Genomic DNA, 13330 nt, shown 5'->3' with positions numbered 1-13330 from the left:
CCCCATGTCCGGCCAGTTATACGCCGTTTGCGTGGAGCCTTTCCTGCGCCTCTTGCGGACGAGGTTGACGGGACTGGCTCTGCAAGGGCCGGGCGTGGAGGTCGTCCTCTCGGCTTACGCCGATGACGTGCTCCTCGCGGTAGAGGATCCCGCTGACCTGCGGAGGATGCGCGAGTGCCAGGAGATTTACTCGGCCGCGTCCTCCGCCAGGATCAACTGGGAGAAATGTTCCGGACTCCTGGTGCGTCAGTGGCAGGTGGACTCCCTGCCGGAGGAGCTCAGGCCTTTTGCCCGGAGCACGACCCATCTCCTCTATCTGGGAGTCTACCTTAGCCCCGACGAGGGAGCCTGGCCGGCGAACTGGCAGGAGCTGGAGGCCAAGGTCGCCGCTCGCCTAGGGCGCTGGACAGGACTGCTCCGAGTGCTGTCCTACAGGGGTCGAACGCTAGTCATAAACCAGCTGGTGGCCGCAATGTTGTGGTACCGGCTGGTCACTTTGACCCCTCCCCCTGCATTTGTCGCCAAGATACAGAAGAAGCTGGTGGATTTCTTCTGGAACAACAGGAAGCACAGGGTCTCTGCCGCGGTCTTGAGTCTCCCGCTTGAGGAGGGCGGTCAGTCGTTGGTGTGCGTCAGCGCCCAGCTCGCGACTTTCCGTCTTCAGACCCTGCAGAGATACCTTTACGTCGAGCCCCCTCCTAGGTGGTGTGCTCTGGCGACGTATTTCTTCCGCCAGCAGCGCGACCTCAATTACGACATGCAGCTCCTGTTTGTGAACTTGGGGGGTGTCAGGACCACCCTCCGGGAGCTGCCTGTCTTTTACAAGGAACTCATCAGGGTCTGGAACAAAGTCTCCACCAAGCGCAGCTCTCCGCCGGCTGGAGTGGCGGCCTTCCTGCAGGAGCCGCTGCTCGGGAATCCGTACCTCCACGACCGAGGTTTTATGTGGCGGTCGGAAGAGAGGGCTGTGGCTGGTGAGGTGACCAGGGTCAGGGACCTGCTCGATGGCGGAAGAGCAGGTTGGATGGCGCCAGACACGCTGGCGCGGCGCCTAAATTCTGCCAACGTCCGCCACGCGGCCGATGCCATCGAGTCGCTAAAAACAGCTCTGGGCCCTGACTCCGTTAGGTGCATCGAGGAGGCTCAAGCACGTGGGGAGATCCCATCCAAACTGACCCCCGTCCGGACGGAATTCCTCATCGGCGCCAAACCCCGGAACCTCCCTCGGGGGCCGGCGCCTCACAACTTGAGCCGCCTCGGGGAAATCGCCTCCGTGCCTTTCAGTTCCGCGCGGAGGGGTTTCCTGTACGGGCTGCTCCTGCACACTCTCAACTTTGCCATCCTCGCCGGCCGTCCGGACACGCCATGGCGTACCATCTTGCCGTCCGGAGGAGGCGGGGGTCCCCGATAGAGGGCACTCTACGCAGGGGTCCTCCCACTATTCATCGGGGACTTGGCCTGGAGGGTGGTGCACGGAGCAGTGCCGTGCAACAAATTTTTAAGCCGGTTCACGGACTCCCAGGCCGCCTGCAATTTCTGCGGTCTGGAAGAGTCCGTGTTCCATGTTTTTATGGAATGCACAAGGTTGCAGCCCCTGTTTTATTATTTGAAGGGGCTGCTCCTGAAATTCTGGCTGCACTTCAGTCCCACTCTCCTGATCTTTGGGCACCCTGTGCGGAGGGGAGCGGGTAGGTCCGAAGGCCTCCTCGTAGGACTGCTCCTGGGCACGGCCAAGGGTGCCATCAGCCGGTCCAGGCAGCGGGCGGTCGAGGGGGTCGTTCAACCTGACTGCCTGCCTGCCTCTCTTCCGCTCTTACATCCGGTCCAGGGTGTCCTTGGAGATGGAGCACGCGGTGTCCACCGGTACGCTCGCGGCCTTCCGCGAGAGGTGGGCACCGGAGGGACTGGAGTGCATCATCACGCCCGGCAACCAAATTTTAATTTGATTTTACGTTTTAAAGTTTAATTTATTTTAATTGCCGGTGCTTTTAGTGTCCCCCTTCCCTTTTATAGGGGGCACTGGGGAAAAATTGTGATTATAGTGCCCAAAAAAAAACCAAAAAAAAAAGAAAAACACAAAAAAAAAAGGAAAAAAAGGGCCTTGTAAATGTCTGGTGTGTCACCCAGTTCGGGTGGCACGGTTTAATGTTTTGTTTTACAGATAAACTCTAAAAGAGTTTCATGCACAACGACCCCCAGGTCCCTCTGCACCGCAGCATGTTGTAATTTATCCCCATTCAAATAATATTCCCTTTTACTGTTTTGTTTTCCCCAAGGTGGATGACCTCACATTTTCCGACATTGTATTCCATCTGCCAAACCTTAGCCCATTCGCTTAACCTATCTAAATCTCTTTGCAGTCTCTCTGTGTCCTCTACACAGCCCGCTTTCCCACTAATCTTTCTGTCATCTGCAAATTTTGTTACACTACACTCTGTCCCCTCTTCCAGGTCATCTATGTATATTGTAAACAGTTGTGGTCCCAGCACCGATCCCTGTGGCACATCACTAACCACCGATCGCCAACCTGAAAAGGACTCATTTATCCCGACTCTCTGCTTTCTGTTCGTTAGCCAATTCTCTATCCATGCTAATACATTTTCTCTGACTCCGCGTACCTTTATCTTCTGCAGTAACCTTTTGTGTGGCACCTTATCGAAAACTACATAGTCATGATACAAAAATATTTGAAAATGAACTGCATAATTTTCCATCATAAAGGATGTCACACACAAAAGAAGATTATGGTTGAATATGATTTAAGTAATGATGCTGATATGTAAAAAAAAAAGTTTCACAAATACATGCAGGAAGATGTTTCAGTGGCAGATGGTGGAATGTAAAGATTTGTAAAAAATCTTTAGTGCCAAGTGGCTGGGTTTAAGATCAAAACTGAACAGCAGCCTGCGTTCCTGGCCATTGCCATATAAATAATTGAAATCCACCCTCCATATATGTAAATTGAAGTGGTCCAAAAGAAACTTGATCTGCAAAACCCAGACCAATTTAACCAAGTCTGGTCACCGCAGGCAATTCAAGAGACTCAATGCAACGTGAGGGAAAAGAGAAACAAAATCGAACGATATAGCAAAATGAGAAGCAGCAGAAAATGTGTTCATTATTGCCTGATGATTTGAAACAATTGAAAGTATGTAGAAAAGTCCAAATTCTAATACATTTTAAATTAATTGAGTTACCAAGTTCAGAATTTAAGATTTTTTTTTCTATATTGACTCACAAAACTAAAACGTCATCCCAGTTCAGTGGCTGATTGGCATAACTTATTCTTGTTTGGGTTGGCATGGCCTGTCCTCACCAAATTCTTCATTTCCATTAAGAGAGTTTTCAATATATTAGCTATACATTTGAGGTGTTCATCAAGGAATAAGATGTAAAGATAAAAATTATGATTTAAAAAAATGAAATTAATATATGGTGGAAACAGATCCAATAGTAACATTCAAAAGGGAATTGGATGAATACTTGAATGAAAACAAATTACAGGCATATGGGGAAAGAGCAGGGGAGTGGGATTAATTGGATAGCTCTGCTCTGCTCAAGAGTCTGCACAGGCATGATGTGACAAATGGCCTCCTTCTGTGCTGTATCATAGAATTACACAGGATATATAGCACAGAAACAAGTCATTCGGCCCAATCAGTCCATGCCCACTCTGCTCCACTCATCCTTCCTCATCTAAGTCCATCAGCATAACCCTCTATTCTTTTCTCCCTCAGATGCTCATCCACCTTCCCTTATATGTCTCTCTACTTTTGGCCTTGGCCTCAACCACTTCCTGTGGTAGCGAGTTCCACATTCTCGCCACTCTCTGGGTAAAGAAGTTTCTTTTGAATTCCCGATTTGATTTCTTGGTGACTGTCTTATAATGATGATCTCTAGTTTTGCTCTTCCCCACAAGTGGAAACACTCTGTGTATCTACTCTATCAAAACTTTTCAAAATTGTAAAGACCTCCATTGGGTCACCCCTCGGCATTAGCTTTTCTAGAGGAGAGAGACCCATCCTGTTCATCCTTTCCCTATGGGTATAACCTCGCATTTCTGGTATCGTCCTTGTAAATCTTTTATGTACCCTCTCCAGTGCCTCTATACCCTTTTTATAATATGGCGACCAGAACTGTGCACAGTACTCTGTGGTCCAACCAAGGTTCAATACAAGTTTAGCATAACTTCTCGACTTTTCAATTCATTTGCCAATTTTTTGCCCATTCTGCAAGTTTATTAATGTCTTGTAATTTGCTCAGTCCTCCGCAGTATTGACCATCACCACCCGCCACCACACCCCCCCCCCCCGAAAAAAAAGATTTTGGAGTCATCCGTAATATTGAAATTGTGTTTCTGATTCCAAAGTCTAAAACAATAATATAAATTGTGAACAACAGTAGTGTCAGCACTGACCCTTTTGGGACCCACTTCTCGCTACTCTGAATAGCTACCCTTTATACAACTCTCTTTCTGTCTTGCAGCTATCCATTCTGCTACGTCCCCTGGTTCTGAACTTATTCATTCGTCTATGATATGTATTTTGGAAATCTAGATATATTACATCTGCTACATTACCCGAGTCTACTCTCTGTTATTCTATGATTCTATGTATATTGGTCATGATGTAATTGCACCTCCTGTCAATGGTGGGAAGAGATGGGGGGAGTGGGGGGCAGAAAAAGGAAGGGACGGGGGGGGGGTAAAGGAGGAGATGGGGGGGGGGAGGAGGAGGGGGTGAAGGAGGGGACAGGACGGGGGTAAAGGAGGGGATGGGGGAGGTAAAAGGAGGAGATGGGACAGCAGTGGTGACCAAGAGGCAGACCAGCACAAGTAACCACTGGTTGCCATGAACAGGATGGAGAATGGGACAGCAATGCTGGCCAAGTCAGGAGTTTGGGAGAGGCAGAATAGGCCAGAGTATGAGTCTTATTAACACATTAAAACATTAGGGGATGTATAAAATCCTACAGGAAATAAACAATTAAGATATATTTTGAAAACCAAAAAATGTTCAGTGGCCAAATTGTGTAATTGTTTATGACTACATGACAAGTTGCATATGAATTTTGTCTATTAATTATAAACATAGGAAATCACAATAAAAAGTGATACAAAAACGTGGAGAGAGGAAGTCAAATTGTACAGATTGGACTGCACTTCAAAATGACATTTATTGCAGTAAAGCATTTCAGGATCTCCTGAAGATGTAAAACATGCTATATAATTGCAAGGTGTTTGTTTCCTTGACCATTTGAACAAAAGACTATGGAGTTCATGCAATGTGAATTGCTTACATTTATTAGAAAAATGATCGTACAACCAGCCAGTAGATTACATGTAAACACCACAAAACTATATGAATTGCCAATTTCCTCCCCTCAATTTGGGACTGTACTGCACGGAGAACCTGCACTGCTACCACTTCACTCCAAAGGAAACTATCTAAATTCTCATTTTCTAACTTTGTAACAAGAAAAATTGCACTTACCTTTAGCTGTAGGCAAAGGACTATGCTGGTCTCCTCCAGGTCCAATGGAGCCATGTGGATCTGACTGATGAGCTTCATCTAGAAGTAAAATTATTGATCATAAACAAATCTACCACAATTCTACTATAAAGTTCAAAGTGCAGCAGTTCTCCCAATGGCTCAGTAAACAAAAGAATATTGACAGTGAAGGCATCACATCCAACACTGATCACGATCCAGTCACCCTTGTTGGAAGCACCAGTGTATGGATGCTGAGTGAGAAAATGATTAGACTTGGATGTGGTGCCCCCCATTGAAAATATTCACCGTCAAGGCTCACACATGATTAACAATTTGGATAAGGTACAGTCAAACCATACCGCACCAAATAGGGGGAGTGAATTAATAAGAAACGCTGTCATTCAAATGTACAGAAAAAACAGGAAATAATACAATGACCGATGTAATTCTTTTCTCCTGACTGCACAATATAAAAATTACAGACAAGTCAGAAAAACAAGTTTTGGAATTTGTAATCACCCAATAATTTACTAGCATGTAATTTACCATTAGTTCAAAATATGGTAATAATTATGGTTGTTCACCCATTGATATCTGCACAGTAGAAAATATGCCAACAACTGAACTTTTTCAAAATTAACTTTAGCTTAGAGAAGTATGGGAAATATTTGGATTAACCACAGAGCAACAATCTGCAGAAAGCAGCCTGGATGAAACAGTGCAATGAACAAGGGTGGCCAATAAATGTGGAAAAAGTGAATGATTCCCCCAAGCTGTAATAACAGTATTGATTTCTTGTGCAAAATGCCTTCTCTCCAGTATGTTTTACATCTCCTCTGTCCTTTTCAACCACAGCTGTAGTTAATCAGTAATACTGAAAAGTTTATAAAATTAACTACAAACTGCAGTGTTTCTAACTGCATGAAATTTATTATACAAAGTATATGATTTATTAGTAGAGCCCATTCTTTACTTCATATAAAAGTCATACTATACAAATATTCACGATTTTGATGCAAATTCAAAGCAGCCTCCTTATTTCAAAAGAAATAGGTATACATCATTTTTTTTAAATTCTTCAATTAAAGTTCTATTTCTATGCCTGTCTCTCTAGTCATGTACACCTTCATTAAGTCTCCATTGCATACTATGGGCCCAATTTTCCCCAACCCCTTTTTTTCGGCACACTTACCTTAAATGCACCGACTTTGCGCGCTGGAAACAGCACCAATAAAAAGGGGCCCCATCCTGCCCGGTCTCCGGTGTCCCAGTGTGGCGTAGATAGTGAAGTGGGAGCGAAACAGCAGCCCAGTGCAGAAAGCACTGCCGGCAGCTGTGTGCATGTGCAGTGAAGTCTGTGCGCATGCTCCTCGCCCTCCCAGCGTGCCCTGTGGGCTGTGAGCAGGACCCGATGCTCGCAGCCCCTATCCCCGGCCGAAAGGACGCCCTGATCTTCGCCGCACTCTATCCCCGGCCGAGTGGCTTCCCGCGGTAGGACTTCAGTTTTATTTTTTATTTATTGATGATTGTGCTTGAGAGTTTTGATTGGGGGGGGGGGCGGAGAAGGGGAGTTTTTTTGCGGGGGGGAGGGGAGAAAGAGTGTTTTGATTGCGGGGGAGAGATTTAAAAAAAAAAATTGATTCTGGCATAAAAGTCTATTTTTTTATGTTATTAATTGATTACTTATTACTTTTTGTGGTTTGTTTAGTGCTTTGTAAGTCTTGGTGCAGGTCCTCTCAGCTTCCTTTTATTTTGTATTTGTTATTGAATGCTTATTTTTGTGCTTTGTAAGTCTTAGTGCTTTAAATGTACTAACCTGCGCCGAATTCTTAACTTCCCACACTGTTTTTCAGAGCTGGCCACATACGCTGACCTAAATCGATTTGGAATAAGTTTTAGCTGGTCAAAGTGGCATAAATGGCCAAAACTGGCCTAAGTGTTTGGGAATGCCCCCTTTTGAAAAAAAACTGAACTAAAAAAAAAAATCATACCTAACTGACTTACTCTGGAGCAAATTCTTTGGGGAAAATGGCATTTTTTAAACTTACACCAGAAAAAACTTACTCCAAAAAAATTGATGCACGTCATGGCCAAAATTTGGCCCTATATGTTTCCCTTTCTTTATTAACACAAAGGGAATTGTTGGGCTATCCTTCCATGAGTGCCAGGCATCCTCCACTATTTCACCAACATGGTCATTCTTTATACAGGAGCCTCGACAGTGGATGTTGACATGTTGTTCGGCTACAGGGGGAACTGCAGCAACTCTGCGTTTCTGTCACTCTCATCGATTCCACAACTATCACTAAGCTGTCCAACATTTAATCCCAGTTGAGTCAAAACTTTCTTAAAGTCAACCTCAGCAAGAAGCTCCCACCAGAAATGTTCAGCCTCACATGCCAATTTCAACTTCATCCCAGGCTATGTTCACAAACTCATTGTACTTTTAACGCATAAGCTTCATAAAACCAAATTCAGTCTATGCCTAGACTGCCTTCTACCACCTCTGGAACCTCAGCTCCATTCCTCACAAACACCAACTAGTTCAGAACTCTGCAGTCAATATCCTATCCCTCACAAAGTCACAGTTATCTCTGTCCTCACTGACTTTCAAAAATGCTTATCCTCAGGGTCACTCTCATATAATCTTCTCCAGCATTACACCTTGGAATGCAATTTCTGCTCTTTTGAATCACGTCTACTGTGCATAATTCTCACCCCCCCCCTCCACAAATATCCACTTTAGTCAATGGCAAATTCATCAGGCACAGGCTGCTGCAGCAAATACTCTTTCTATACCTTTTTTGCCTTTTACATATCTTGTTACAGCATAGAATAAGTTCCGATGAAAGGTCATCGACCTGAAACGTCAACTGGTTCTCTCTCTACAGATGCTACCTGACCTGCTGAGTATTTCCAGCATTTTCTTTTTTTAAAATTCAGATTTCCAGTATCTGCAGTATTTTGCTTTTGTATTTGGCTCACCAATTCGGAGCAATTGTTTATCTTCACATGAACAACCTAATCTGAGCCCACGGCCCTGGTTGTTCCCCATATCCTTTAATCTTTCTTTCAAGCAATTATCTAATTTCCTTTAAAAAAATCTCTGGACTTTGCTTCAATGATGATCTGTAGCAAAGAATTCCACATTCTAACCATCATTGTGTAAATAAATATTTCTGACATTATCTTTAATTCTTTTAAATTTGTGCCCCCTTGTTAGTCAACCACATGAACTGGAGTAGTCCATTCAGCCCCATTCAATAAAATCTTGGCTGATGTGTATCTCAACTTCATTTACCTACCTTGAATCTATATCCCTTGATATCCTTATCTAACAAAAATCTAGCCATCTCAGTCTTGAAAATTTCAATTGACCCAGCATTCACAGCCTTTTGGGGGAACGAGTTCCAGATTTTCACCAGCCTTTGTGTGGAAAAAGTGATTTGTGATTTTACTCCAGTGGAAACAATCTACTACAATTGTCCTAATTAAATCCTCCCTATTTGTGGTGAAGGTACTCCCACAGCATGCTCTTTTACACTCTTCCTTCATTGGTCGCCTGACTTGATGGTAATGGTAGAGTGAGGGATATGCCAGGCCATGAGGTTACAGATTGTGGTGGAGTACAATTCTGTTGCTGCTGATGGCCCACAATGCCTCATGAATGCCCAGTTTTGAGCTGCTAGATCTGTTCTAAATCTATCCCATTTAGCACGGTGGTAGTGCCACACAACACGATGGATGGTGTTCTCAGTGTGAAGATGGGACTTTGTCTCTGCAATGACTGTGCGGTAGTCACTGCTGCCAATGCTGTCATGGACAGATGCATCTGCGGCAGGTTTATTGGTGAGGATGAGGTCAAGTAGGTTTTTTCCTTATGTTGGTTCTTTCACTACCTGCTGCTGGCCCAGTCTGGCAGCTATGTCTTTCAGGACTCAGCCAGCTCGGTCAGTAGTGGTGCTACCGAGCCACTCTTGGTAATGGATACTGAAGTCCCCCATCCAGAGTACATTCTGTGCTCTTGCTACTCTCAGTACTTCTTCCCAGTGGTGTTCAACATGGAGGAGTACTGATTCATCAGGTGAGGGAGGGCGGTAGGTGGTAATCAGCAGGTGGTTTCCATGCCCATGCTTGACTTGAAGCCATGAGACTTCACGGTGTCCAGAGTCGATATTGAGGACTCCCAAGGCCACTTCCTCCCGACTGTATAGCACTGTGCCACCACCCCTGGTAGTTCTGTCCTGCCGGTGGAACAGGTCATATCCAGGGATGGTGATGGAGGAGTCTGGGACATTGGCTGAAAGGTATGATTCTGTGATTATGACTATGTCAGGCTGTTGCTTGACTAGTCTGTGGGACAACTCTACAATTTTGGTACATGTCCCCAGATGTTAGAGAAGCAGCAGCTGGGGTTGTTCTCCTTGGAGCAGAGAAAATTGAGGGGAGATTTGATAGAGGTGTTCAAAATCATGAGGGGTCTAGGCAGGGTAGAGACAGAAACAGTTCCCATCGGAAGAAGGGTCGAAAACCAGAGTAGATTGATTTAAAGTGATTGGCAAAAGAACCAAGGGCATCACAGGAAAAAACTTTTTTACACAGCGAGTGGTTAAGATCTGGAATGCACTGCCTGAAAGGGTGGTGGAGGCAGACTCAATCTTACCTTTCAAAAGGGATTTGGATAAGTATCTGAAGGAAACTAAATTGCAGGGCTACAGGGAAAGGGCAGGGGAGTGGGACTAGCTGAGAGCCGGCACGGGCTCATGGGCCAAATGGCCGGCTTCCGTGCTGTAACCATTTTCTAATCTTTAAGATTTATACCAGCTTACGCCTTAACCTTCTCAGCCACAATACATTTTTAAGATACTGGTGAATATACACTGTACCTTTTCTATTGCTTTTAAAACCTTCCTATAATAGGGTGTCAAAACTGGAGACAGTAGTCCAACTGGAATCTAACTAAGGTTTTGTACAAATTAACTATTACCTCTGTCCACTTTTAAAAGACTCATCTTCACTTAATTCTTTGACTGTGCCTTCAGTTACCTCCCCCAACTTCTCACCAGCTGCCACACCACCTGGAAAGTACCTTGGGATGTTTGGTCACATGAAAGGCACTCCATAAAGGTAGGCTTTAGTCGGCGTCCACAAGAGGAACACTTCCAGCAGGTGTTGCTGGACAGTAATTAGGACCAGCGATTCGAGCTATTTGAGTCAATTATAGTCAAATTCTGAGGCCAATTGTAGTGCCCCAACCAACATCTTTATTTGAACAGCTAAATCATCTCACGCTAGGGATAGAACATAGGATCTTCCTTACTCACTGGCTTAACTATTTTAAGAGAGACATATGAGTTTCTACACCACCACCATTTATATAGCACAGTTAATATATGAAGAACTCCTTAGCCACTTCAGAGAGAGATGTATGGAAAATGGATACTAATCCAGGAAAGGATAGATTAGGGCTGCCTGTGAGTGAGCTTCTGCAGGAATGAAATAATCAACTTCCAACTAGCCAATCAGCATCTTTCCTGATGATATGGCCAGCATCAGGAACTCCATTATTAAATTGTTTTTTTCAGACTGCTGTCTGCATTGTCAGTCCAATTGTTCCAGCCCAAGACCTGTCCCCAGCAAAAGTTGCAGCACATTAAAACTACAGCTGTTTATTGCTAAATTCTGGATTTCTATGGACATGACAGATTGTACAGATATTCCAACAATACAGGTTGAGCGTCCGAAATCCAGAAACCTCGGGACCGAGGCCGTTCTGGATATTTCCGGATTTTGGAATGTCTTTGCCTGGATCGAGATAGGTGGGGTCTGGCAGCCGAGGTAAGGGGGAAAGGGGGTGAGCCAGGGCCGGGGGGGGAGAAGGGGGGGTAGCCGAGGCCGGGATGAGGTCAGGCCACTGAGAGCTGGGGGCGAGCGAAGTTGGGCCGGAGGTCAGGCTGCGGCGCTGAGGGCCGGAACAAGTTCGGGTCGGGGTGCCGAGAGTCCAGATTTCAGAACATTTTCTGGTTTCCAGATGACCCACCACGGATCGGCCCGGTGTCCGGATTCAGGAACATTCCGAATTTTGGAACTCCGGATTTCGGATGCTCAACCTGAACTGATATTTTGGCAGGTTTGCAATTATTTTCGGCTCTTTATTACGATTATCGGCTCTTTAATTAGTCAGCTTCTTTATTAAAATAATGTTTTTGGTGTTCATAATGAAGACAGTTGAGTTCTACCTGAAATGGGGAGCAAAAACAAATGTCAAACTGTTTTTTGTTTTAAGAGGAATATAACACTGAGCACAAAGTTAAGTCATATTTGTCAAAGTGACTTTTAAATTAGTTCAGTGAAAATATATAGTATAACAAAAATAATGACAATTACATTCATTTGGGATGCATGATGGGGATCACTGACTCACCAGGAAATAACAGTGACACTGGACCCAATAATTCAGTTAAGCTGACTAACTGGACAGCAGTCTATAAACATGGCAGTTTAAAAATACAAGTCCAGCTTATTGGGTGGTTTGACATGATAAACCCCTGCTCCCAGTTCTGTACAGTGTCTGCAATAAATATTAACCCCAATATACCTTTGATGTTAAGCTTTTTGTGAAATTGAACACACTAGGGCTGCATTTATATGACCATTTTTGTGCGCACATACAGTAGTGGTTTTGGTGCAGACTAATACAACAGTGGCAAAATAAATCAAAAGACAAAGGTGTGCAATAAAATTTAGAGGCTGTGGCACCCCCTCCAGGAGGCCTTCTCAACCCAGTTTGAGTTCTCAAGGATTGCAGTATAAATGTTGCCGAGGAGAAAGTTTAAATTTGGTGTATTAATGCTGTCGTGCTCATTCTGTCTTGTATTCAGTACAGACCAGTCTGTTGTACTATTTACGTAAGGACGTTTTTTAACTCCTTCCCAGCTTTCTCCTCTCCTGAAGGCATCATCACATGTTGGGCAACAATTCCACAGGCATTGGCTATCCTCCAGGACCTCTTGCCCAAGTGACCGCATCTCACGTGAGCCTAGGCACCATGGAGAGGGTAGGTTTGGCAGGATATTTAACCAATGGGGGCACCACAGTCAATCCAGATCATTTTCACACGTGCAATTTCCAGCACAACTTCAAGAGAAACATAGAAACATAGAAAATAGGTGCAGGAGTAGACCATTCGGCTCTTCGAGCCTGCACCGCCATTCAATGAGCTCATGGCTGAACATGCACCTTCAGTACCCCATTCCTGCTTTCTCGCCATACCCCTTGATCCCCCTAGTAGTAAGGACTACACCTAACTTCTTTTTGAATATATTTAGTGAATTGGCCTCAACAACTTCCTGTGGTAGAGAATTCCACAAGTTCACCACTCTCTGGGTGAAGAAGTTCCTCCGCATCTCGGTCCTAAATGGCTTACCCCTTATCCTTAGACTGTGACCTCTGGTTCTGGACTTCCCCAATATTGGGAACATTCTTCCTGCATCTAACCTGTCTAAACCCGTCAGAATTTTAAATGTTTCTATGAGATCTCCTCTCATTCTTCTGAACTCCAGTGAATACAAGCCCAGTTGATCCAGTCTTTCTTGATATGTCAGTCCCGCCATCCCGGGAATCAGTCTGGTGAATCTTCGCTGCACTCCCTCAATAGCAAGAATGTCCTTTCTCAAGTTAGGAGACCAAAACTGTACACAATACTCCAGGTGTGGCCTCACCAAGGCCCTGTACAACTGTAGTACACCTCCCTGCCCCTGTACTCAAATCCCCTCGCTATGAAGGCCAACATGCCATTTGCTTTCTTAACCGCCTGCTGTACCTGCATGCCAACCTTC

The 13330-nt window shown here is 44.9% G+C and overlaps 1 protein-coding gene across 2 annotated transcripts in view; it reads right to left on the bottom strand.

Moving 5' to 3' along the window:
• ror2 (receptor tyrosine kinase-like orphan receptor 2) overlaps positions 1-13330 on the bottom strand; it is a 415513-nt gene that overhangs the window by 154556 nt on the left and 247627 nt on the right. The window contains exons 1-2 of one of the 2 annotated variants that reach the window (XM_070859490.1): positions 11533-11621; positions 5493-5570 (exon numbers count right to left, since the gene is read on the bottom strand). In XM_070859490.1, coding sequence (XP_070715591.1) covers positions 5493-5570; positions 11533-11566 — 112 coding nt within the window. In that variant the 5' untranslated portion in view covers positions 11567-11621. Of the gene's footprint in view, positions 1-5492; positions 5571-11532; positions 11622-13330 lie in introns of those variants that run through there. The other variant, XM_070859424.1, reaches the window with a different exon arrangement.

This window comes from Pristiophorus japonicus, chromosome 1 (genome assembly GCF_044704955.1).
Source record: "Pristiophorus japonicus isolate sPriJap1 chromosome 1, sPriJap1.hap1, whole genome shotgun sequence".
Classification (NCBI taxonomy): domain Eukaryota; kingdom Metazoa; phylum Chordata; class Chondrichthyes; family Pristiophoridae; genus Pristiophorus; species Pristiophorus japonicus.
This window is presented reverse-complemented; position numbering and strand designations above follow the sequence as displayed.